The sequence below is a fragment of the Buteo buteo genome, chromosome 22 (genome assembly GCF_964188355.1).
Source record: "Buteo buteo chromosome 22, bButBut1.hap1.1, whole genome shotgun sequence".
In the NCBI taxonomy this organism is placed as follows: Eukaryota; Metazoa; Chordata; class Aves; order Accipitriformes; family Accipitridae; genus Buteo; species Buteo buteo.
In genome coordinates, this window is record NC_134192.1 from 6308132 (window position 1) to 6335044 (window position 26913).

The following is a 26913-nucleotide window of genomic DNA, read 5'->3' on the forward strand; positions in this document are numbered from 1 at the left end:
TTTTTTTCCCCTCCCACTTGGGGTACAGAATGGGATGGATAGGAAATCAGGAAAGAGCAAATTTCTGTTTCTTCCCACTGTCACAGGAAATACTGAGTGACTTAAAAGGGCCAGGTCACAATGGGTTCATGGTGGTGTTTGCCATAGTAGATGGGCAACTGTATGAGTTCCAAATCCCTTTTGGCTACCGTCTTTATATATTTTCTGGTTATGCCAAAAATCAGCATCCTTCTTATGTTTCAGCTACTATGTCTCTTAAAAATTCCCTCTGCACTTCTGTTAACATCTAAAAGAATTACTTCAATTGCCTACTTAAACATTGGTGTAGATATACAGTTATATATATTATATGCAGTTAGAGGATTTACTTGAAAAGAAATTGAAAAATTTAAATGGTCTAACTGAAGACATCTTAGTTTTCCTATCACATAGCTATGCAGCAATTTGTAACACTTTAGGTAACAATTTCTTGAATGTGAAACACATACAAGTACAAATGTGTTCCTACTTGGTTTATCCAGGAGAAATGCAGACTAATTTTTTGGCCAAGTTGTTGCAAGGTTTGTGTTTCTACTAACTCACCCGGTGGTTCACTTTCAAATCTGCTTTTGTTCTTTTTTTCCTCTTACAAACCTGTAGTTTTTAATGGAAATGGAAAGAAAACATGTTACAGGTACAAATGAAGGTGGACTTCTAGACCTACAGACACTAGGCACAGGGTAAATGCATAGAACTTACAGAACTGATACCAAGCCCTTGACAAAGTTGAGGGACATTACTGCAGTTCTGGGATATAAAAATATTTTCTCAGAATTTAATTAAGGAATTCTGTGTGGGGTTAATCTGGTTTCTGTAATAGTATTACGTTACAGCCACATGAATTCAGTTGGGATATTGCTTCACGTGTACCTTTTATAAGTCTTAAATTACCATTTCAGATAAGAAGCCAAAAGCACATAACAAAACGACCTGATAGAGAAGGGTGTAAAGAAAGAAATGAACTCCTGTTCTCTAATCTTCTCCTAGCTGAGAATTCATCATTTTTGTATGAATTGCACTCTTGGAGTTATATGCCATTCCTCTTGAGGTTGAACAAGAGCACTTAGACGAACCACATGAAACTGCTTCTTTACCGAAAGCAAGCTATTCTGTGATCAGCAGGACTAAGAGGTCTAATTTCATGCCTTCTGTCACCTGAACTCCCCACTAACTCCCTTCCCTCAGTCCTTCTCTCCTTACTGGGCATGTCGGTGTAGCCGGTTTCGAGCTAGCGGTTGATCAGCCAGTACATATTCTGCTTCATTAGCCACCGTGTGCCGTGCTGGATGGGTGGCTAGAGGAGCTTAGAGAAGACAAAGAGCTGAATGTAGAAAGAGGAGCTCGCTGGGGCTTTTGCTGGTTTTGTTGGGTGTTTGGGGGTTTTGGTCCCGCCCCGCTCCTTCCCCCACCCCAATTTTTGTGAGTCTGGTAGGATCTTTTTCTTCCCATTAACTTCGCTTGAGAGGATTCAAAGTTCAAAAGTTTTACATTTGTAGAGATGAACAGATGGATAGATAGGCAAACAGACATTGTGGTTACCTTAAAGAGGGAATGTTTTCCAGCTGCCTCTTTTATATGTGAAATTATTACTAAGTCTTTAATATTTATTTATGTATTGGAATTATCAGTGTAATAATATTAAGTGACTTCTATTTCACAAACAAATGCCTTAGAGATTATGTCCTGTATTTCTTTTTTTTAAGGGAATATTATCATCTTCTTTATGGATGTTTTTGATGGTTTTGTGAACATTCAGAATTTCCTCACTCGGAACAAGCAGTCTTATCAGTCATGCTTATAAATTCTCTGATTTTTCTTGTGTTCCCAGTTTACCAAAAAAAAGCCTTAGCTTTTCCCTTAGATCAAATATTAAAGCACACACCAGGCTGCAGTCACATCTAAACTTTTGAACTTCAGTTTTTTATTATTTTGCTCTTTAGAGAGAGCACCTGATTTTATAGAATTGATAGCAACAGTTTAGCGTGTCCTAACGTCCTGTGGGAACAGTGGTGTGCTCAGACAGATGAGTCGTCTGAGTTTATGAGAACATAGTCGCAGTCTAGCTTTGGAAATTTGTCTTTGTGCCACCAGTGTTTTTCAAATTCTATAGAAATGTCTTTGGGTACTCAATATACTCTCCCAAAAATGGAAGGCATAAACAATTGTGATTTTTAACATTTTCTCAACGTTATTTCACTGGTAGCTCAGTTTCAGTGTAGCATTGCTTCAAAATCTCAGTTTTATTACAAGTTAGAGCTATGTAAATTCTCCTCGGTGTGAACAGAATCGTCTATCTAAAAGGGTGTGAGCTGGATCCAGCTTCTGTGCACTCTTCTGCTAATAAGGAAATCCCTCTGCAGACTAGCATTTTACCATCAGGCTATGAAGCCACATTTATAAATCCCTGTGCAAGAGAATGAAATTATTCCTGGCTATTGATTGCAAGGCTGTTAAAGCCTTAATGATAACTTTCAGTTCAGCATTTCCTTCCCTTTACCTCTGATATGTTTGAGTTATGCACCATAAAGGACAATCAATACTGCCAATATCAGACCATTTTGCTGTGATTTCCAAAAAATTTAAATGGGAAATTATCAGATAAGTAGATTTTGTCATTATGTCTTGAAAATGTAAAGCAAGTAAGGAACTATTGACTGGGATTTTTTACATATAAATATTATTTGTGTGTATATATGTGTATATGTATACATACTTTATATATGTATATGCTTATGTATAGTAACACTTTTCTTATTTTATATGCTGATTCTGCTTCTGCTTCCTTGAATATCAGTAGGAATTTTGCCATGATGTTCTTTCCTACCAAAAGTCTATGTGACTATGTATCTTGTTAACTGCTGACTGCAAAGTAAGGTATGCTTCACATACTTGCAAAATCCTTCAAGTGTGACAAAGGAGCATTGAAGTGAAAATAATCAACTGTATTCTCGTGGCCTGATATGAAGGAAGCAGATTTATATAGTCTGAGTTTAGAATTTTCAAACTAAAATAGTTACAGATAACATTAACATGTTCAGAGCATTGCCATCTATATAATGTATATATCTACAATTTTGAAAGTCAGTGGGAAAGAAAACTAGAATTTGTTGTCTAATATAATGCCAGGATGCTGTACTCAGATTCAGTTGTCCTTTTTTTGTCTGAGTGTTGTTTACTGGGATAATAAGTATGAAGCGGGAATAACTAGTACTCAACATAAGCAACACAAAAATTTCATTCTCATAGTTTGTCAAAAGACTCCTGATATGTAGGCACTGTAATCTAATGCAAGCTAACCAGTATTCTCATTTACCTTCTTTTTTATGTAACTGCCTGAATAAAAGGCCCTTGAAAAGATAAAACTGCTCTGTAATACCTTTTTATTTTCTATAATCTGGCATTTTGAGAACTGTAACCTTACTTTTAAAATCTTCTAATGGAAATACATAATATCATACTCATTACACCATTTTAGAAATTACCTTTTCAGGAACATGTATTTACAGTATTCTTACAGTCAAATGTCACAGTATAATCATGTTTCATACTCTTGAGTGGTTGATCCTGTGTACATCCCGCTGTGAATCCATCAAAGAAATTCTACCAGCATGGATTGATTGATCCATATATGTATTCAAAAATGTGTCTTGTGCCTTGCTGAAGGTGTAAAGGTACATTTGTCATTGGGAAGATTGTGGACCATGTCAACATTGGCCAGCTTACTGCAGCTGCGAAGCGTGTCTGTGGCTTTTGGCTTGCAGGCATCATAGTGCCACGTGATTCTAAATGCAAGATCCTGCTTCAATTTTGGCAGAAACAACTGAGGGCGACTCGCACCCCCAGCACAAGTGGCACTGTAGTGCTTGCCTGGGGTCCGCAGAGCACTTGCATGCTCTCAGCCGATGGAAGAGCAGAGAAACGGGTTGTATAGGAACCAATGGCAGCAACAGTCACAGATGCTCTTACTCAGCTGGGAGCTCGTATGAATGGGGCACAGTTCAAAGCACCCAAACTGCAAGTGGGTCAGTGGCTCCCAAAGCAAAGAGCTGGCAAGCTCAGGAGAGTTGAATGCTGTTCTCTGGGAAATGCCTTCCTGAGGCGGGGTACTCAACAGAAAGGCTACAAGGATTCAGGCTACAACAATACTTGCCCTGTGGCCAAGGCAGTCGTTATTCTTCCAAGCTGTGTAGTATCAGTGCCCCTTCACTTGCTTTCTCAGCTCAGACCTTATGGCTTGAGGCAGAGAACACCGAGGTGCTCTAAACTTCTTTGGGTGCATGCTATGGCATGAGATGTAGATGTGCGCCTGTCAGAAAAGAGTGCACTGAAGAAGCTTGCTCACTTACACGAAACAAAGGAAAAAAGGTCCAAAGAAAGTTGGTGTTTCCAAAAGAATATGTAGTTGCTATGGTCAGCCTTGAATGTGTCCTTTGTTGCCACAATTTCTGAGCACGTAGCCCAGTAAGTTATTGTTTAAGATTAAATATCTGTTCCCAAATTCTCTTGGAGAACACTTGCCAGTCCTGAAAACCATCCATCTTCCTATAAACAACCACTCTATGTTTCTGCACCAGAGCCTGTTCTGCAAGGCACATTTCTGTATCTTTTTTTTTTTTTTTTGTGCTAATGTAGGTCTTTGCTATTTTTTCTTGAAGGCAATCAGTCCTCCAAAATATGCTGAAATAGCTCTCCAAATGAAGTCTTTCTTAGTATGTTTGAGAATCACCACAGTAGGCAAAAGCATTTGAAGAAAAACTGCTCTCAAAATAGCTCAATTAAGAATACTGAGGAAATTGTACTCACCTATACAGTAACTACAGTCCTTCAAAATGGATTATCCTTGTACATTTTCCACTAAGTAGCCACCTTTCTCTCTTTTTTCTTTCTTCTTTTTCTTTTCTTTTTTTTTCTTTTTTCTCTTTTTTATTTTTCTTTTTTGTTACTTCTTGTTATTTCCTATATTCTGGAGAGAATCCGTAGTAAAAATAACTATCAGAGTGATAGTGGCTTCTGCACTTCTTTTGTACTCTTGGTGAGATAAACCCAGTTGTGTGTTTGTGGATGGAGTGGGTACTGCTGACAACAAACTGCCATGTCTCAGGCACACCCGTGTAACGAGGCACACAGGGGCTGCTTGTCTTGGAGGACCCCCAGGTACTGTACGGAGAAATAACCTTTGCTCACCATTACGCTGAACCACTGGGAGGATAGTTTAGAATTCATTTACGTTACATTGTTTCACTAAAAAAATTGTTGGAAGTCTTGCGGTGTGGTTGAAAAACTTCCAATGCAGAGTGTATTCATAATTAAACAATTAAAATAATAAAAACTATTCATAATGTGTATTTACACATTTTCCTGTCTTTGATATTTTCTGTGGATATATGCAGTATTTATCACACGGTGCTTATATAGTTCCTTTCACTTCTTAAATCACAAAGTGGTTTTTACAACATGGTTCTTTGTCTTCTTTTCGTAGGCATTTCCTATTTAAACATGGATCTGGGTCTTCAGCTATCTTCAGCGCAGCCAGTCAGAACTATCCTTTAACATCCAATACTGTTTACTCTCCACCTCCTAGGCCTCTTCCTAGAAGTACCTTTTCCAGACCTGCCTTCACTTTTAACAAACCTTACAGGTGTTGCAACTGGAAGTGCACTGCTTTGAGTGCTACTGCTATTACAGTTACCCTGGCATTGTTGCTAGCCTATGTTATTGGTAAGCCTCTCTTTCTTTTCTCTGCTAAATTATTCTCTACCTTTTCTGTTCTGTTGTCTTGCTTGCTTTTACACTAATACAAATCATGGTTTGCAAATAATGTTTGCCATTGGGTGCTTTGTAAATTCTGGCGAACAAAATGCGAGGTTGGCCAGAGGTTGAATACAACATGGAATTCTCATTAACTTTCTACTCTGTTAACCTTGATACTGTCTAGTAGAGAAAGAAATATTATTCAAGATGACATGTTTATACTAGCAGAGGACTCCTACTGATTTTAATTGCTGTGATATTTTCCTTAAATTAAACATTTGATTTTCATATTAAGCCTTACAACATTGTTGCTCTTAAAGGATTATTCAGAAAAGGCTGATAACAATTAATTGTATTTTGCCTTTCTATCTTTATTTCATTTCTTCAGTCAGATTGCAATTTAAGTCTTTCATTTTTTTCCTCTTAATTCGTACATCATTGGCTAGAATGACAGCTAGCTCTAAAACTATGTAGTATTTTACACCATGTTTTCTAAGATGTGTTTTGCTGTCCCTTTATTGAATTTATGTTTCAGAAAAATGTTGCATAGATTGAAGTGTAGTTTCTTAATTTCAAACTCATCTTTGTAAGTACCTAACTGTGCAATTTTGGTACCATGATAGATTGGGAGAATTTATCAGAGTAGCTAGAAACGCGTTCCTTTTTTTTTTTTGGAAGATAGTTACATTGGAGGTGGGCTTGGAGTCAATGTGATTACAACCGTACATTGGAGAGCAAGTCTTTGAGACTTACTATATGACATTTTGGCTGAACATTTATTAGCACATTGTTTTTTCGATCTGAATTGAAAATACTACAAAACATTTGTTATGTAGAATCTTAGAATGCGACTGTGGCTTCTGTAAACGTAGGGAAATCTAATTAATTTTTGCTTGTGTGACACACTTTCTCACACGCACTCTTGTTTTGTTGATTTAGTTGCCAGTTCTCAGGTGAGCAGGAGCCAGACTATCTGCAACATCTTTTAGCTTGAATGGGAATAACTCTGGGTCTGCCTGAAATACTGGTTTGTACTTGGTAAAACTTGTACAGGGATACAAGTACAGATACCTCCAAACTGATATGTGGCCACTGATTTTCTATATTCTCTGAATAAATGTCTTTATAGTGAAAATCATTTTTGTTTTCCACTGGGTTTTTTGGTCCCATAGTGACAAAGTTCTGGTTACTGTCAGCAAGATGCTCATCAGGAGGGATTTTTTCTAACATCCTCACCTAATGCATATGGGAAAGCAGATTTGATCATTTCTAGTGTATGATTATTTGAAAGCACCTGAGGATCTAGTAAGCTACATTAATTGCAGATTTACATAACAGCTGGTGAGCATATGCCCTCAGTTAGGACTGGCTGTATAAATTTTGCAGCCTCATCTGTTTGCTACATATATATCCCACCCACACCATTTAGATTTTATCTGGATGAAGCACTGCCTGTTTCATCCCTGCTTAGATTTCAGTCTGTCACTGAAAATTTTTTAATTTTCTAGAGATATACTGCTGCATGTCATCAGCCTGAGAAGGCTGTGAGCGTTCCATGTCACTATGAATTAAAAAGCTCTATATGAATTTCCTGTAGACATGTCTCTGTTTATCTTAACCTGATAACATAAAGGTGTAACGTGTTTTCATTAGTTGGGCAGAACTAGGTAAAATGAAGATGTCTTTGTATTTTATAAATTATTAGTATTTCTAGTTGTGTTTTCTATAGCAAAATATAAATCTCTGAACCAGGAATTCTAATTCAGAAAATTTTCCAAGATGCCATTATTTGCTCTTGTTTGCACCAGAAATTTTTCAGTTGCATAAGCTTTCCTGCAGATTCAGGTAGTATTAGTTAGCTTATTCTAAATTAATGTTCACGCTTCCCATTTCTGGTTGGTTAAATATTTAAATAAGTTCATGGCCTGTTCTTATGAGTCAGGTACCTTAGTTCTTCCCTTTTGTTAGGTATGAATAATAGCATATAAACTATTTTCAAAGTTCACTTGCTCTGTAGGGTTTCATATTTGCATATCTTTTCACATCAAAAATTTAAGTGTGCATGTTTTAAATGAGAGTTGTTGAATATACAAAGTCAGACTGTATGTGACATTCTGAATTTAAAATTCACTCCCCAAAGTATTTTGTCTTTGCTTACCATGATTCAGGTCCCTCAGTCCTCACTCCAGGCAGGTTTTCTTCAAGTCAGGGGGAATTATGTCTGAGCAATGACTGCAGACTTGGGCCCAAACTGCAAAACTAATCTCAGGATCAGACTTAACCTGGGATCAGTTCAGTGGTTGCTGCTGGAGGAATAAGGGAGACTTTGTAAAGGCAAAATTATTTTCATCATTGTATTTTATGGGATAGCATGCATTAACTTATAAGGAGCTGCAGTTTCAGGCCAAATGAATGTAGATCAAAATTTAACATTAAGCTTTTTCTTCCCCTTATCTAATAACTTAAATGTGCTTTCTCAAATCTCTCATACTGCTGTTAGATGCATGAGCTACGTGTTACTGTTAAAAATAGGCCCAAACCTCAGCCTCAAGTCAGAACATTCCCAAAGTCTTGGAAACCCGAAGGTTATTCCAGATAAAAAATTTGCAAGTGGCTCTTATATTTGTAACAAACTGAGACCTGTGCCAGAGTGCTCTAAGCTGTGATTTCTTTTCAATCAAAAGGTAAAGTAGCAAAATGTTTTTGTTCTTTTATTTTTTCAGTCTTTCCCTGTTATCGGTGAGATTCAATAGAGAAGCTTATACTTGAGAACACAATACTTCTACTGTATTTTTTTTCTCCTTTGAACTAGTAGTCAGTTTTAAAAAAATATTTTTTTTCTCCGTGTTTCCACTTTTGCCTATAATCACCATGTTTATTATTTGGTCCTTTCTGAAATAAATTTGACTATTATATGGGCAGTAAGGAAATTATAGAACCCTGTAAATGGTTGTATAACAGCTGATTTATTGAAAATCTTTAGTCATAATATTTAGTCTACCAAGTAAAACAGATGTTTTCACTTCAACAGGAGTAATTTCTGTGAATAGGTTCTAAAGTCATAGTAGTTACTCCAAAAAAAACTCATTTCATAAAGTGGATGTTTGGTCTCCACACTGTAAATGCGTTGAACTATTTTCTATCAAATAAAGGCGTACATACTTTTATTTTTCTTCTGTACTTTCATATATGTTGAGACCTGTAATGCATTCATGGCAATCTGGGGCACAATTGCCTGAATTTGCCCCCAAAGAGGGCAGTAAGGCAGGTGAGCAGTTGGGTCACCCACCAGGGAGGTGATGTTGGGGCATGTCAGCCGCGCGTCGGGGCTGCAGCAGCTTCGCCCGCGGCTCCTGAGAGCCTGGCCAGGGCTGTGGGAAGTGGGCAGACCGTTCGGTGAGATTGCCGGTGGAATGAAAGGCTGACTAGGGAAAACAAGTTATCTGCTTTTCAGACAGCAATGCGAAATGGGCAAAAGCTGCCTGCTAGCGCTCGTTGTGCCTGTAGGTCATGCGAGCTGTGTGTTTTTTAAAGATTTATGCAAATGAATGCTCAAATTTAAAAAAAAAAAAAAGGTTGAGGTAAAATTATTGAAATCCAGTTACCTTAAAGTTTTTCTATTTTTGATTGTAAAACAGAAACATAAATCCTTGGCTATGTGTTGATGTATATTTCTCTGGCATGAGGTGTTTGAAAGGACTGAGCTGAAGCCGTGTCACCAGTCTAGGCTCAGATATTTACAGAGATGGAAAGTATGGAAAAGAAAACTGAAATTTCTGTAATACTTTATAAATAGTTTATTTTATCTGGTAAGTAAGATGAGGTCTAGCAGATGCTCTGTACATACTGATATCCAAAGGCTATAATGTAGATTCCAGATTATCACATGAAAGACAAGAACGTATCAGTTTGATTCAATGCAGTCAATAGTTGTGTGTCTCTGTTCATCTATTGGTCTGTGTTGCTATAAAGAGTATAAAATAGGCTACCATTGTGGAATGGTGTAGTAAATATTCTCTTTTTTTAATCTTATTGTAATAAAAACCTAAGAAGCCATCAGCAATTGAAGAAGAAATTTGATCAAAAATTTAAGAGTAAACAAGGCAAATACAAGAGATAGAATGAGAAATATAATCTTTTTTCTGTAATTTTTTCAGCACCACGCCATTTTCTTTAAGTACAATACACAGTTTGATGTGGCTGCTCATCTAGTCAGTTATTTTTAGCCCATTAGTAAGTAGGATTTTTCTTCCATGATACCTTACCATTTTATCAGCAGCTGATTTGGACTTGCAAATCACTGGTCCTATTGATCAAAGGTGCTGAACTCCTACGGTTCCTATTGATTTCAGCAGGAGATGCAAATGTTCAGTGCCTCTGAAAATTGCATCCCATGTTCTTAGATTTAACCATCCCTGACTACAAAATGACTATTTTATATACAGATGAATTCTCAAGTATGAATATGAAGTTGTCCCTATCCTTCATGATATTATCACTATTTATGAGTATGCGCTGGAGATGGGTGTTGAGTCTTAAATTATATTCATATGGAGAGTGAGGAAATTAAAACCTCTCTGCTGTCTGCCATTGTGACCTGTCATTTCTCACACCGCGTACAAGCTAGAGGGGTGATGGTTTCAACACTGGGAAAGGCCAGGCCAAATTTTAAGGACCTGTGTATCTCGGTGCATAGGTTCATAATATTGGTTGCATAGCTTTATACAATACAAAACAGTAGGAAAAAATAGAAATCCTTAACTCTCAGAACTAGAAATTATGCAGAGAAAGCTCAAGGGGAAAATAAGCTGATTCCACACTGAAGAATATCATGGTATAGTAAGCATTGCTAAATGTTTCAGGTATATGTAAAAGCTGTGATGCAGATGAGCAACTCTGAAATGTTGTTGAAGTCCTTAGTGGGACAGCTCTCCCTGGGACAGGTACCTCAGGGTTTCACAGCTGGAAATCGTGATGCCTGCTCTCTCTGAGCCTGGGTCATACTGACGAACTTGATATTGTCACAAATCTTTAAGTACACTAAGGAGAAAGCCTGACAACATTGTACTGTTGTCTAAGATTAGGTTTTGTTTGTTCCTAAGTCTAACGTGTGACTCAGTAATGAAAAATGAAACCAGGCTAGTCGTTATACATCCCAGCAGGAGGATTGCAGGAGAGGAGGGGATATTTCTATTCTCAGGTGTAAAAATATGTTAGGTATAAAGAGAAGACTGCTTGAGAAAGAGGAGAGTGCTTGAGAGTTAGGATGGCTGTAACAAATATATGGAAAAATCTTTATTTCATAAAAGGCCATATAACGTCCAAAATAACTTATCTACTTCAATATGGATTTAAAAAAAAAAAATTCTTAAGACTGTATCACATATTAACAGTCTCAAATTTTCAAATTTGGTTAGAGCAGAATGACATAGCATTTTATTTACAGAATGAGCTTACAAAAGAACACCTCTTCTGTAGGTCAGGATCAGAACTCTTATTTGTGTTCAGCTATTTTTGCATTGCTTCACCTTTACTGGAACTGAGGCACTGGTGCACCTGTGGCTTCATGCCACAGTGAAATCCAGTTTTGTAAGCAGAACCTGCTAGCAGTTATAGAAAAGACATAATTTTCTGGCACTTGGTCAGAGCAGGTGCAGAAAGAATAGTCAGCTGCTGATATACATTCTATTACAGCTCTTCTAAAGTCTAGGCTTCAGGGGGATGATCTACTGAGATTTTGTAAAATAACTGGAAACAGCAGAGAAAGCTAAACAAAAGCCTTTAGTGGAGGTCAGCAATTTGGAGAGACTTAGCATTTGTAGGATTTTTGTCCTCTGAAGTTCGTCTTGCAGGTTGATAAGTACTTATTGCACAGGACTTTTTTGACATCTCCTCACTACTGAGAGTCTCTTTTGCATTGGAGCCAAGCCTCTTATTCATATTCTGCCAAACGTGTAGCACAGGAGTTGACAAGCTGTGCTTACACAGAAGGTAGATAAGAATAAATTAAATTAGATCATTGGCTTCGTAGCAGATGGCAGGTTAATCCAGTTTACAAAGCGAGTTCTGAAAAAAAAAGCTTATATATTTGTGAATATTTACGTGAGTGTGCCATGGAATTGCGGCGACTGATTTTGTTTATCTGAAAGCATCAGTTTGTTTTATTTAAATGCTGAACAAAATAAGCAATCGTGCCATTTACTTCAGAGGTAAAGACCCGAGCTTTGGTTCCAATCAGGGCCCAACTGGTTTCACTTACAGCAGTAATGTGAAGCAACCAAAAACCTGCCTCTGGATAGAGAAAATCCCTTAGGCAGCATAAAGTCACACTAGCTTTTCATCTCTCTGTTCCATGAAGGAATTTTATGGGAAGGGTAGAAGATACAGGCCTTTAATTTATTTTTTTTTCTGCAAGAGACATGTTTTATACCTAATAATTATTTTTTACCTAAAATTCATAATCAATTAGCCAAGAAAAGCTCTGTACTACAAGTGCAATCTTCTATATTCACAAGCGAGGTCATTTGAAGTTACCCTGAGCAGCTCCACTGTGCAGCCTGGGCAGGCCAGGGTGACTGAGGAAGAAGCTTGGTTTCACCATACCCCTGTGGCATCCTCCAGCCTCTTCAGCTCCACTGACTACAGACTCCTCCAAATTTAGCATCTGCAATAACATCCATAATGCATGTCATTAAAAAAAAAAAAAGTATGTCCACTTTTGTGTTACAATTTTATCTGAAAGTTTGAATTAAACAGGGCTATCTCATAAAATATAAATGAAATATAGGTATGGTGGCATCCATCGTGTAACCTCTATCTCCAGACATTACATAAAGAGCGTCAAATTTTGCCTTCAGATATATTTTCCTGCCTCCAGATCACCTCAGTGAAAGCAATGTAGAACTCTGCTCCTGGCAGAGTGCAACTCATAAGTAACACAGAGCAAACTAATAATGTAATGATAGAGGGGGGAATATACTGGAGGTTCAAGCAAGCCAAGAAAGAATATCTTTTCAGATGAGCTTTGCAGTAGGATGGAAGAACCAAGGAAACAGAGAAATCAAGTTGGAAGTCCAAGAATGCCAGGTAAAAAAGTGCGGTTGCTACCAGCCCGGAGAATGTTGGCACTCGGTTTTCAGACGAGAGGTTCGGTGAGGCCCAGATGAGGGGTTGTTACCGGCTGATGCTCCTGGTGACTCCCCACAGCCCCTTCTAACTTAAAGTATGAATTTTGCAATTGTGAAGCATACTGATGCGGCTATCAAGCTCTTTAATCTCCACTTGTCTGGTAATCCTTGGGTTTTGCTTGAAACTGTGGCAGTTCACCAATGACCTTACCCACCCTTCTAGTAGCTGAGGTATTTTAGGTGCTGCAGAATACAGGGTATCTGATTGCAGAATTTTTCTGGAGCCAGGTAGGCAGAGCCAAAGTAGCTTTTGCTTTTTCTGTAATACCAGCGTAGTCATCAAACCTCAAAGGCTGGTTTTTGTGTTCTGTGGGAACTTGAGGTGCACCCAGTAGTGCATCTTTAGTCACAATGGTGGGGTTTGGTACTGTCAGTCAGCAGCCAGCCTGCAAAAGTACTGCGGTCAAGGTGGTTTTCTGTAAATATCAGTCTGGAAGGCTGAACTTTGAGGGAAGGGCAGAGACCTTCTTCAGAAAGTGAATCTCCCTCCTTTTTACCCAGCCCAGTCCTAAGTTGGACAGAATGGTGGCATCATCTTCTACTTGGTCTGTGGTGTAGGGTCTTATACCTGGGCACTACACAGGGGAAATACAGCTGAGAATCTTACAAATGGATTTATGCTGTGGGAAATGACATTGTGACCCACCGTTGAATTCGACAGCATTTGCTGTGCCCCTTTGTGTGAAAGGGTGAAAGCAAAAGCCAGAAATCCACTAGAAAAATCAAAGAGAGAATGACTCGAAAGAGAAGTTCTTCTGAGCTTTTTAATGAAATTCAGTACATGCCTACTTATTTCTAAAGAGATTTGAGAGAGATTTGAAAGTTTTATTTAATCTTATTTGGTGAAATACCTGTATATTTGAAACAGGATGTACATATGTTGTAGGAAACGCAAGCTTCGTAGGAATTATGTATACCTCAGGTAAAAGAAAAGTATCACAGATAATGAAGAGGCAAGGTAAGGTTCCATGTCTGCTAAATAAACATTTATTATTCTCTGCAGTTAACTTCTAAAAATGGTAACTCTAAGAACTAATGGCTTTATTGGTGTATGTGGTCTGGTTATTACCAGAGGGATACCTGGATCTGAAGGTAATTTCTCAAGAGCTATAGCTAACGTAATGAAAATCAGATTGATTTTAAGATTGCAAGATGACCAGGTTTCTGCAGTGATAGAAGTCATTCAGTTGAATTCAAGTAGACCTTATTTTCATAACAATCTGCTTTGTTGTTCAAACACTCGGTCTTGCACATTGTTTAATGTGAAGCTGGTCTACCAGTATCCTGTGTCATCTCCCATGGGCTAGAAGTCCAAGGCTGGCAGAGACCATCATCTCTACAATGCAGTTGGTGTTTCTCAGGGACAAAACTGACTGTCGAACATACAAACAAATAGTTTTGCTAGCTTGCCAAGCTTGGCACGAACTATAAAAACAACAGCACTTCCCCGGCCTGAAGGAAAACAAAGCAAGCAAACTATTTGGATTGGTGCAAATGGATGACAAAATGCATACTGTATGTAATCTGGAAAAGACATACAGTAAGGAAAAAGGTGCATTACATATTCAGTCCTTGCTTTGTGACGTACCCTCTGCAGCACGTGCAACTGCTGTCTTAGGAAATGAATAATAGCAACAATGGAAAAAGCGTGAGAAAGCAACTAGATTATATTCATGATTCTATAACCACTAAAAGCTTATTGATGTTTGCAGTTACGTTTTGCTTCTAGTGTTTATCTGTTTCAAGTGCCCATATTATTTGCATTAGTATAAATGAAATGTACATTCATTAGTTATCAATCCCATTCAACTTTGTTCCTTTTTGTTGTTATTAACTCTGTAAATAATAATAACGTCCAGAAGCTGAAGCCAGGAGCAAGAGCTGCCTGCTCTAGAGACGTCAAGGCGTGTTGATTTTCATTGTACCTTCTGTACATAGAAGTAATCTGTCTTGCATTAATAAGCTCAAAGATCAGAGCTCAGGTCTGTGCGATCTGACTGCAAGACCCTTTTCAAAGTATTAGCATGGTCACTTGACAATTTCAAGTCCATAGAACATGAAGCAATCCAGGCAAGTCTCTGACTTGAGATCTTACCACTAACACTGGAGTAAGCTTCTCATATCTCTTCTGGGGAGTGGGAATTTACTGACCAGTGGAGTGTCTCCAGAGCCCAGATCTGATGGTGAAGCTGTGGTTTGAGAATTCAGTAAATTTGGCTCTCTTCTCCTGAAGCCAATATAAAAAATAGAAATGTGTCACAAATATTGCACCTCACTAATTTGATAGAAGTGCTCTCCTTTGCTTGATCTGGATCATGTATCTGTGGCTCGGTGATCCAAGAATGCACAGATCTGGAATTAATGATTGTAGATTGGCAGCTTTGCATTCCTGTGGTAGTTTTGGCAAGCCCTTGCCAGGAACCCATTCAAGGCATAGGGTTTTGCTTTGTAATTTAACTTTTCACCATACAAGGGAGGCTTGCGAGCTAATACATAGAAAATGGATAATAGACTCTAGGTTTCCTGTTTGTATTGAGATTTTTTCCTTAAAGTATGTGCAAGTGCAAAAGAAAACAATGTTCTTTCTAAATGTAAGACCCATTCTAGATCATACTTACTTCTCCTGAGAGTCTCTGGGTTTCCTACATGATTCCTTCTAGTATCTAAAGGGGGCCTACAAGAAAGCCGGAGAGGGACTTTTTACAAGGGCATGTGGTGATAGAACAAGGGGTAATGGCTTTAAACTGAAAGAGGGTAGATTTAGATTAGATGTAAGGAAGAAGTTCTTTACTGTGAGGGTGGTGAGGCACTGGAACAGGTTGCCCAGAGAGGTTGTGGCTGCCCCATCCCTGGCAGTGTTGAAGGCCAGGTTGGATGGGGCTTGGAGCAACCTGGTCTGGTGGAAGGTGTCCCTGCCCATGGCAGGGGGGTTGAACTAGATGATCTTCAAGGTCCCTTCCAACCCAAACCATTCTGTGATTCAGGAAGAGCAAATATATTGCCTTTTAGGCTCCCACTGTGTGCAGATCCTACTCAGTGCAAATTGCTGCATGTGGCTAAAGAGCCTGCTACTCAGGTTTTGCTCTTTATGTGACAATTTCAGCTCCTCTGTGGGGGGTATCCTCAATCCATATTTTAGTGGGTCATCAGTCCTCCCCGCTGAGTTACTTCAATGCTAAGGCAACCTCTTCCTTGGAAGAATTTGCCCTCCTCAGTAAGACTTAGGTAATTGTCTAGAATGACTGCAGTACTATCATATTATGCTTAAAATAAGATCTCTGTTGCTGTCTTTCTCCTACCACCCTTTGATGCCTCAGATCAGAAACAACAGAAAGGAAAGCAGAAAAAGTGAATGGCAGTGCAGGCAAAGTGAAGTAGGCAGCCCCCATGTATGGTAATAAAGATAGTTTATAACTTCATAAAAGGATTAATTTAGTAGATTTCCCAGTGCGTACATAAGTAACAACTATATTTCTGTTAAGATGTGTTGTAGAGTAGTTGCATATATTGTAGATCTAGAGCCAGGTTTTTATCTGCAGTGTAATTCTCAAGTAAATCTATGGAGTCAGTGGTTTTACTAATGTTTAACCTAAATGAAATGGTTTGGGAATGCAGTGGGCACAGTTTCACTCAGGGTTGGAAAGGTGAGAAGTTTTACTTGGTGTCAGTGCTTTAATCAACAAACTGAGCTCTTTGACAGTTGAAAGCTGAGGGACAACATTAGTATTAGAATCTGTCATGCGATATTAAATTCAATCAACTGTTATCCTTTTAATTGCAAGTATTTCCATTAATTGCTATAGAAATTCATCACCCTCACCTGGCTGAGCTCCAAAAGAAAGTGTGGAAAGTAATTAAACGTTGAGTTTTAAGGTAAAATAGTAAATTGCTCATTAGACCCCTTGAAATTCTGATTTATTACTAACAGGACAAAGTAGTACTTGACTTTGCAGAAACTGGGTCATAGCATGCTTTCTTAGTCTGACTGAAGGTGCTGTAGCTTAGCCATCAATTAATTGGTCTTCATTTTTTTGCAGCAGTACACTTGTTTGGTTTAACCTGGCAACTACAGCCTGTTGAGGGGCAGCTGTATGAAAATGGAGTTAGCAAAGGAAATAAAGGAACAGAATCCATGGATACTACTTACTCACCAATCGGAGGAAAAGTTTCTGATAAAACAGAAAAAAAAGGTATGTGTGAATGAGAAGACAGAGAGATTGTGAATATTTAAACATTACTACTGTTCAGATTCTCTATTTGCTCCAGTTTGACAGTATTTTGAGTTCAGGTTCTATCTTCTGTAGTATAACTTTAAAATGGGTGTGAAAAGCCCATAACCAGATTGTTTCCTTTAGCAGAACTCTCACTGAAATTAGCAACCGACCCAAGCCATTAGGAAGGTAATGTTCAATAGCAAAATAATCGCCCTTCTTTTGTGAAAGAGGAGAGATGAGACCATTTGGCTTCTGTCTTAAGACAGGGGAGGCGAGACCGTATTTGCCGTGTTCCCATTTACGTAAAGGGCTTGATGCTGTGCCTATCTTGCAGGCCAGAGTCAATCTTGGGCAAAGCGAAACCCTTTGTACTGACAGGTCAGAATATGCAGAAGCGCAGAAATCTTAATGCTTTTACAGGCAACCAGTTCTTGAAGGTGTAAGCTAAAATACAGCATCCTATCACATCCTGGCTTCACCGGTCACAGTGAATCAGCTCGCAGGTATCTCCTGAGGTTTCACAAAACGCCTGAGCCACTCTGGCAGCTCCCTGCTGCCGGGAGGAGGGTCCTGCTCTGCCCCCGCTCTCTGCCAGGGCAGCTCCCCGCATCCCCGTGCCCACTGCAGGGGTTGGCTCACGCACGACCAAGTCACGTCAGTTCGCTGCGGCAGCAGAAAATGGCTTCATTCAAAAATACAAATAGTCTTCTGCCATGTAAGTGGCTGAACCAGCTCTTTTGAAGGGGCAGAGAAGTGTCAGAGCTGACATAGGAAAGGAGGGGACCGCGCAGGCAGGAGCGTGAAACAGAGAGCAGGACTGTCTCCGAGATGCGCAAATCCTTTCTCTCAAGTCCTGTCACTTAATGTTGTTAAATCACCTGCTCCAATATTAGTTACGAGCTCTGGCCCACGCTTCCCATTGACCACCATGGTGATGCTTTCTGACTGTAGGAAGTAGATGGCCTTCTCATTTCTTTTTACGAAACTCAGAAAAAGTGGGTAAACCAGATTAGGTCAGGGAAAAGTGAATGGGAGTAGAATATGAACCCTAGTCTTTGCAGTTGTTAGGAGGAAGGTAAAATTGTACTGAGAGCTCTGCAATGATAGATTTCCAGAGCTTTCAAATTTTAGAGCAGAGCCTTGATCTGATTTTGTGTATGCCAGGTAACATCTATGACTGTAAATATGAGACAAGGTGGACATTCTTGTACCAGTCGCTCCAGAAGAAAGATTACACCTCACATCAATGGTCTTACAAATCAATGTGGCACAACCGGATAGAGATCATATTAGATAAATGAGTAATAGAAATATACGTAAGGAGACAATGATGTTGTTATCCATTATTTCGTCCTGTAGAATGGATTGGTAGTAAATTGCAGTAAATGTTTTATACGCTTTTGTATTTTTGCCCTAGTGCACCACAGAAAGTATCTCAAATAGTCCTTCTCAACTGCATTAAATCATTTCGTCAATATATTACAGATTTAATAAAAGCTTTTGCAAAGCATTTGGCTTCCAAAGGAGGATGTGCAGGAAAAACATCAAAAATCTTAAAAATTAGGTGCTTGAAAACAGAGGAAAGAATATGTAAGTCAATAGAAACTCAGTGTAGTAGGTAAAAAACTAAACGACCTGCCATGCCCCAGGCAATCCCAATGTCTTGTGTAGCTACGCAATTCCCCCACAACACTAAAGTAAGGAGGCCTGTGGTAGCAGAGCCACTTCACTGAGGGCTTATCCAGCAGTTTCAGAGGTCAGTCATGAATATAGCTAGACTGTTGTCCCACTTGTCCCCTTTCACCTTTTGGGGGTAACCTGTAATCCAGAGTGTATGCTAACAAGGACTATACACTAGGGAAAACACAAGAAAAATCATGTGGACTTAGTACCAGGCATTAGTACGTGCATAGACTGTGCTGTGGCTCATTTTTGCTGGTTTTATTTCTTTCCATCAGTTTTATTATATATCAGTAATTTTATTCCCAGTGCTCATAAGAAATTCTCTACATAGATGTGCTGGGAAGGAGGATTTGGAAAGAGGCAACTCATTTCTCACTACAGCAGGATACCACAGAAAGTTCATACTTTTCCTGTAAACTTGAAGCCTCTGGTGTGATTCGCAAGGATAAATAACTAATGTCAGATATTGTGACCTCCCTTTTTTCCAACTCGATGCAGCAGCACAGAATGCTTTTCCAGACTTTGAAAGCATATATTTTAACTAATCTTTTAATGAAAATCAAGTTTACAAACCAGCAAGTCAGATTTCTTTAAGAAGTCACTTTATAACACACTGACCCACGGCTATGAGTTAACATTTTAATATGTAGTAATGTGATTAAAAACTCAGACATCCTATTGATGCTGGTATTTACCAGGGGAGTACAAGGAGATTGATTGTTTCAGGATCAGTAATAATCAGCATATGGGTACTTTCTTGTGAAGATAATTGGCACCACGCTGTTCAGAGTTTTACTTTCTTGAAGACGAGAGAAGCCTGTGATTAGGAATCTATCTTCTGCTTTAGACTTACAAGGAAAGTGTGCTTAGAAAGAATAGGGAAGAATTAATACCGGTTGGCAAGACTGGAAGCTGTACAAGGAATCGAATATAGATAATTAAATGATTCTTTGTTATAAGAAAAATGTTGTTACGAGAAAGATGTTTTTAGAACGAAAGCAGAACTTGTATTGCAGCACTGTAATTTTAAAAGCTTATTTTGGACTTTTTCAAGAAAGACCAAGGAAGTATACAAGGATAGTCTGTGAATAGTGTATCTTCAGGTGCCTTTTTTGTACAGTCAAATACCTGCTTCATTCAATTAAGCACAGAAACAGGGCTCAATTATTTTTCTATAAATAAGACACAGTGGCTCAGTGAATACAAAAACATGCACTTCAGACATGGCTCTTACAGTAGCCTTTCCATGATACGTGGTTGTCTGAAAAAATGGTGTTTGAAAGGTAGAGATGGTGTGACTGCATACTTTCAGTAGGTGGTAGATAATTTATTTTCATGTTACTATTGTGAACAGCAGCATGCACTTCTTTCCTGTGTAATGAGATCAAAGTAAAACTAAGTGCATCTGTTTTTTCAAAGATTACATAAAATTATTGCTAAAGCAAAGGTATTTTCCGCCAAATGCAGAAAAAGTCAGAGATCTGTTGTTTTGAGCTTAGCAAAACTAGCATGGTATTCAGGATAATTTGATAACATCAATTAGTGAAAATACTCCCCAACTGAAGACATAATGCTTTTTATTTTCAAGGAAGAAACAGGCCCTCTCACTTCAACAAACTAAGAAGCAGTTACTGTATTTTAAAGGACCTTGAACACCAACCAATAATGCCATTAACTTCAAAAATGATACTGTATCCTTGACTTTTTACTTAGTGCTCTACTGTCCTGTAATTGAATCACATTAATTACCATGTGTCAATATCACCAAAAAGTTCCTTAGTGTTTTACTTAACCCAGGATAATTGCTTGCAGAGAATCATTAAGATTTAATATCTCTGGAGTATTGGAAATAGGGGAAAAGGTTTTTAAATTTACATCAGCCAAGTAGGATCTTGTATGGGTTGGGGTGGGAAGGGATACACACTTCCGTTGCCCAACATAGGAATTTTAATTCTCGTTTCAAAATTCAACATTCAAGATTTTTTCCATGAAGCAAATTGGACAGAAGTAGTCTCACCTTGAACATTGTTAAAGCAGCAGTTCGGAAGTATTTTAGCTCATGAACTAAGTAACAGGTGTATTTTTAGAGTATTAGATTACAAGTTTTGTGCTCTAAAAATAGATGCTTTAATGGGATAAGGTGTTAAAAGTCAGCTCCTAGTTCTTGCTGTAAGTTTGGTGACACAAAGCAGCTGTAAAGCTGGAAGATCCAGTACCCTGAGAATTGCTCCTGCCTTGTAAATTAAATCTTTATTCATTAAGAATGCTAAGTACTTCCTACGCTAGTTAAAGCCTATGTAAGATCCCACTGAGGATCTTTGTTATTAATACATTCAGGAAAAAGCTGGCCCTAGCTTTGCTACTTCTGTTTTCATTTCCAATGGCAATTTATAAAATTTCATGTACGTTATGTAGCATTAGATATTTATATGCATTATTGTAAAAGGTGAGGCTCCAGTCACATTGATTGTTCCTCTTTATCCTTCACTGTGATACTGGAATGAGATGAAACATAAATGGATATGGCTGCTGAATTCAATCTTCTTCTCTTGGCTCTTCCTCCGATGCAGCATACTGTCCTGCTTTTTTTGTCTAGTTAAGAGAAAGTATGGAAATGCAAGTTAGAGTTTTGCAAAACTTACAATGGAATTAGCTCAGATGTTAGCAGGTTTGGGTCTGTGATTTGCAGCATGTCACGATGCTGATCACAGACAGGCATTAAAATACACAAAGATGGTGATATAAGCCAGCAAAGCAAGCCAGTTCCAATTTAGTTTGGCAATGCCTTCTTTATGCATTCCATTTCCCTTTCTATTTCAGCTCTCTCATACCCATGTGTGAAGTTACATACTGTAGATGTCTGCAAATTTATTGTTAGGCATTATGACATTATGCCAGTTTTCTCTTTAGATTGCCTGTCCCTACCCTCATGCCCCTGTTATGCTTTCATGCAGAAAGACCAAGCCAAAACAGATGTTCTTTATTTCTCCAGGACTAGATTATCACTACCATAATAAAATCATTAGGAACGGTGATTAATAGAATTCTAGGCTTTGGATGTGGGCTCTGACCTACCAGGTTTGATGGATTTTCTGTCCTCACTGGTGTCCATTTGTGTAGCTTATGCAATGCCCGTTCAGCAGTAGTCTGAACTACGTGCCAGAGGAAGATCTCCCGCTGCCTTCTCTCTGTGCGTTCTCAGTCGAATGGGTTTTGTTTGCATAGCTGATAGGTAAAGACCATGGTTTACGCAGCAGCACTTCCACATTTTTAGATTCAGTAAAGCATTCCAAGATTTCCAGGGCAAAAATGCTCTGTGACGCCTGCTTTCGTAAATATTGTGTGCAAGTTTATTTGTATTTTTCAACTAGTTGAATAAAAAAATGCAATGGGTTCAGTGAAAAGCCCTCTGTTTAGAGGTTGTTTTCAATATCTTCTGATATAGCTAAGGCACATTTATACCTCATGACCTATTATCTTCACCCACCATGAATATGCAACTGATTGTTTTGTTTGTTTCTGGAAAATCAGTGTTTCAGAAGGGACGGGCCATAGACACAGGAGAAGTTGAGATTGGAGCTCAAGTTATGCAGACGATCCCCCCTGGTTTATTCTGGCGCTTTCAGATTACTATACATCACCCCATGTACCTGAAATTTAACATTTCACTGGCGAAGGATTCTCTGCTGGGAATTTATGGCAGAAGAAACATTCCACCTACTCACACTCAGGTAATTAGAAACAATACTAATTCTATCATGCTTACATTTTCAAACAGCAGCGGGTGCGAACGTTCACAAACACTTTCAAAGCAGGGAGGGAGGAAGGGACTGGCTGTAACCACAAAAAGCAGTATGTTAGCCCTTTCTTTTACTGAGGTCTCGCTACACCCTGAAACCGCGCTCTCTCAGAGGAAGGGACAGTGTCGTACCAGAAAGGTCAGCAGTTGCGACCACCGTGATGTGACTGTCTGGGCGGCCGGACTGGTACGCGCTCTGCTGCTGTGCAGCTCCCGCATCTTCTTCGCAGGGGCAGTGGGATGAAGTACCAGATCATTTGAAAACACTTTAATCTTTTTATGACTTCATCAGGACAAACAGATTACATAGTCAGTATAAAGAGGTAATAGAAAAAAAAATAAAATTGCTTCTGGTTTCTAATATGAAGATTATTTTTGAGTGTTTACTCCTAGGGATTTTGCAGGAGAAAACCTAGCTAAGCAGTAAGAATGTGCGATATTGCTGGTCACACTCAGCTTTTTTTGGGGGGGCTTAATGTATTTGGCATATGAAGCTGTCATTTCTATGTATAATAGATTTTTCAGCTTTCTTACAGCAGGATCACACTCCATAGAGTGTGATAAACTTATACATGGAATCACGGAAAGATTATTTAGAAGGGACCTCTGGAGATCATCCAGTCTAACCTCAAAAACTGTTTACTAGAGTTTTGATCTTAGAAATAAGTGCTTTTAGCTGTCATTGACTTCAGTTGAAGCTGGGTCTTCAGTTGAGCTGAAGTTGAACTTTTCTGAAATCAGAATGCCTAGAGAAGCCTAGAGAAATATACACATTTCTTGAACAGGGGTTCATGGAAAATTTTAGATCTCTGATGCTTTGAGGTTAACTGGTCTTAAAGTTATCAGCATCAACTTGGTTGGGTATTAAGAACTTCCAGGTAAAAAATAGATACTTATTTGCATTAATAAAATTAAATTAAATATAAATTAAAAGTATATTTAGGTTTTGATGTACAATATTGATATTAAGGGACAAACATTTAAACATCTGGTATAGAACAATAGGTTCTTTAATCTGTTCTTGGCATTTGAGAGGAATCACTGCATACGAACTACAGCTCGGGAATTTTGGAATTATTCCCATTAAAGAGATATAATTTTTGAAGTAAATCTGCTGTATTTAGTGCAGCAAGTCTGAATTTACCCTGCCATAGCAAACAGCAAGTTTTGATGCCAAATTTCTGACCTACTGTAACGCTTTTTATATGGGAGCTGAAGCTAAATAGACTAGCTTATGCAGCTGCTGTCTACATTGGTGAATACTTAGTCAGGCAATTCCTTTTAAGATTTCAACTGTTTATGCCTGTTTGAATGAGACATGCAGAGCAGATTCATAAAAATTTGCTAGGTGGTTAATTTTTGCTCATTTTTATTTCAGTTTGATTTTGTAAAACTGATGGATGGAAAACAGTTAATTAAACAGGAACCAAAAAACTCAGAGGAGCCTCAGCAAGCTCCCAGAAATCTGATCTTAACTTCCCTGCAAGAGACAGGTTTCATCGAGTATATGGATCAAGGAGCTTGGCATATGGCATTCTACAACGATGGGAAGAAAGTGGAGCAAGTGTTTGTACTAACTACAGCGATTGGTAAGAACAATTTCAATAAAATTGTTATTCTGATTATTACATTGGAAAGCTATATTTGAAAAGAAATTATTGACCTTGATTCTGGCTTCTCTTAAGTATTCTCTTAAATATTTTTTTATTTCAGCTTGGTTTAATTAACCTCAGTGGAGCAACTTCATGTTTATGCCAATATTAGACAAATAACAACATTTGTGTATTAAAGATGGATATTATCAAATTAATTACGTGTGAGGTTTTCATGTGTGTGAAGATTTTTATACGATAGCTTAAATGCTTGAGTAATTTCTGGTGTTAACTTGCTCAAAGTAAAAGAGATTATGTCTGCCCTCTCTATTTACATGGGAACCATAAATCCTACAAAAATTATCCAGGCTTTAAGTTCTTATTTCTAGTATTTTAGTCAGTTAGAAAATCTAAAAGGCAGCTTTTGTAGAGTGGGTTGTGATTGTTGTTCGATGGATGGGTGCTGTTGTTTTATACAGTTATTCGAATGCACCATTTTGTTTGGAACACAGAAGGCAAATATAGGAGACAGCGTCCTTGTTGTATATCGGATCCCTACTGCCTTTTTAATACACATAGTTGGACAAATGTTTGCAACTCGGTGTTTTTAGCGAGCAGTGCTCACACACAGGGTTTCTTTGGAATTTAAATTTAGGTAAAGTGTTGTATTTATGACAGTCTCGGTTTGTTGCAAGACTTTAACCACTATGCCCTTTAGTTAACCTGTTCTACCATATGTTTAGCAAGATGTCTTTACTAGTAATGGACATGCCATCTGCTCTTTAGAACAATTGGATGCTATTTTTACTTGATGGTAAACACCTTGCAGAGCAGGACAGTGTGATTCAAATACCAAGATTTTGAAGGACTTGCAGGAAAAAAATCTAGAGATAGAGATAGAATTGTAATGACTGCTTTTGGTGTGAAAGTTCATATTTGCTCTGTTCAGAAAAGTGAATCTTTTACAAGCAAGAAAAAATGCCATTATTCAATGCCATATGAGAAAATAATATTCAAGCAATTTATGAAGCATCTTCACAGATGCTCTGTGAAGAGCATAAAACCTGGCCAAACTCCAGTCCAAATCCGAATCCAAATACCTGCCCCCATGTTTATTTCTACTGTAAGACAGCAGTGTTTATACTGGAGGGTTTAACCAATGTTTCATTGTTAAGTAGCATACCCTCTCCAAAAAAAAAAAAGGATTGAATTGAATGCTGCGGTTTGGTGGTTCTTGTATTTGGTGAAAAAGCAGCTGTCCTTCCCTTCTCTGGCCAATAAGCAGAACAGACTGGGTCTTAGAGAGGGGAACAGCGAGAGCCACAGTGAAGGCAGGAATCCTTATGCTTAATCTCAGAAATGGCTGCGAGAAGACTTTTGGGGGGAAGAATAGGGTTCATGCAAGAATCTACTGCTGATATATTTGAAAATAGAGCTAGCTATTGTGTTTTCATAACCTGTGTATCTTCTTCTCATACTTTTCTTTGCATAATGGTTCTTGGTGGTTTCTTTGGGGGTTTCCGAAAAAAAAAAAAAAAACAACAACAAAAAAAAAAACAAACCAAAAAACCAAACTTGAGCCACACTCCTTACCCTAGGCTGGGCTGGAGTCATATTTGACATCTCTGCCGACAAAGGAATTAACCAGGACCACAGATTGAAACACCCAGAATAGAGCAAGAGCTTGGATACATCTCTGCTGTATGTTACTGTTGGCTGTATGAAGCACTCATGCTCTCCTCATGAGCATCTGTTAGGTAGTATTTCAAGTTGCTTGATGTTAGTTATGTACAAAATTGATTTTGCTGACACTTTAGCTAAAGCTCTGATCAGACTTTCCCTTGAGGGGGGTAATTTGCATGCAAAATCTGGCACGCCTCAAGTGCTTCCATAGACTGAATAAAGGCCAGCCCAAACTGGACGTTGCATCGAGGGGAAGTAACTTTTCAAACCATTAATTCTTCATTTCAGAGCAATGTAGGGATCATTTACCATGTGATTCTGGAAAACTGAGATGACAGGCAAGTCTACACATAGAGCAAGAGAAGAGTTGATAATGAACAGTAATATGTAAAAATTAACTAACAAGCAGCATATCTGTGAAAAAACTTACTTCTGAAAACGAGCTGGGTTTTTGACTTTGAAACAGGCATCCGTGTACAGGTTGTGGATATCTGATGAATAGATACATATCAAATGCCTGTCCTTTGGTATAAACTGATAGCCTGAAAGGAACGTTTTTAAATAACAGTAGGAGTTTTCAAGAGGAGCCAATCCTTATCTGTCCAAGTGCCCATAAATAAGATCAAAATAAACTTATTTAAGTTATTCATATTAGTTGTAGGATGTGTTTATAATCCATCCTTTGACAAGTTAGGTTTGAGTTTAGAAGTATATCAGATTTCATTAGATTAAATATTCCAATGGTATGCCCTTTCTTGAGAAAAGTTTTTCCTCCCAAATCACTCGCCACAGACAGATACTCTTCAAAAGGATCTGGGTTTTCTTCTTTTTCCCCAACAGGTATTATTTTGTGGGAAAGGACTCATGTTTCCCATCTTCCTCTAGCCAGCAGTACTTCCCCACTTCCATTAGTGCATGAGCCCATAAAACAGTCCCAGTTCCCATTTTTCTGTAGCCCCTCTCCC

General features: G+C 38.4%; 1 protein-coding gene across 5 annotated transcripts in view; it reads left to right on the forward strand.

The window, feature by feature from the left end:
- TENM1 (teneurin transmembrane protein 1) overlaps window positions 1–26913 on the forward strand; it is a 252225-nt gene that overhangs the window by 98967 nt on the left and 126345 nt on the right. For 4 of the 5 annotated variants that reach the window (XM_075053993.1, XM_075053994.1, XM_075053997.1 and 1 more), the window contains 4 exons: window positions 5519–5757; window positions 17015–17167; window positions 22406–22605; window positions 24052–24262. In XM_075053993.1, the coding sequence (XP_074910094.1) occupies window positions 5519–5757; window positions 17015–17167; window positions 22406–22605; window positions 24052–24262 (803 nt within the window). The remainder of the gene's footprint in view (window positions 1–5518; window positions 5758–17014; window positions 17168–22405; window positions 22606–24051; window positions 24263–26913) is intronic. The other variant, XM_075053995.1, reaches the window with a different exon arrangement.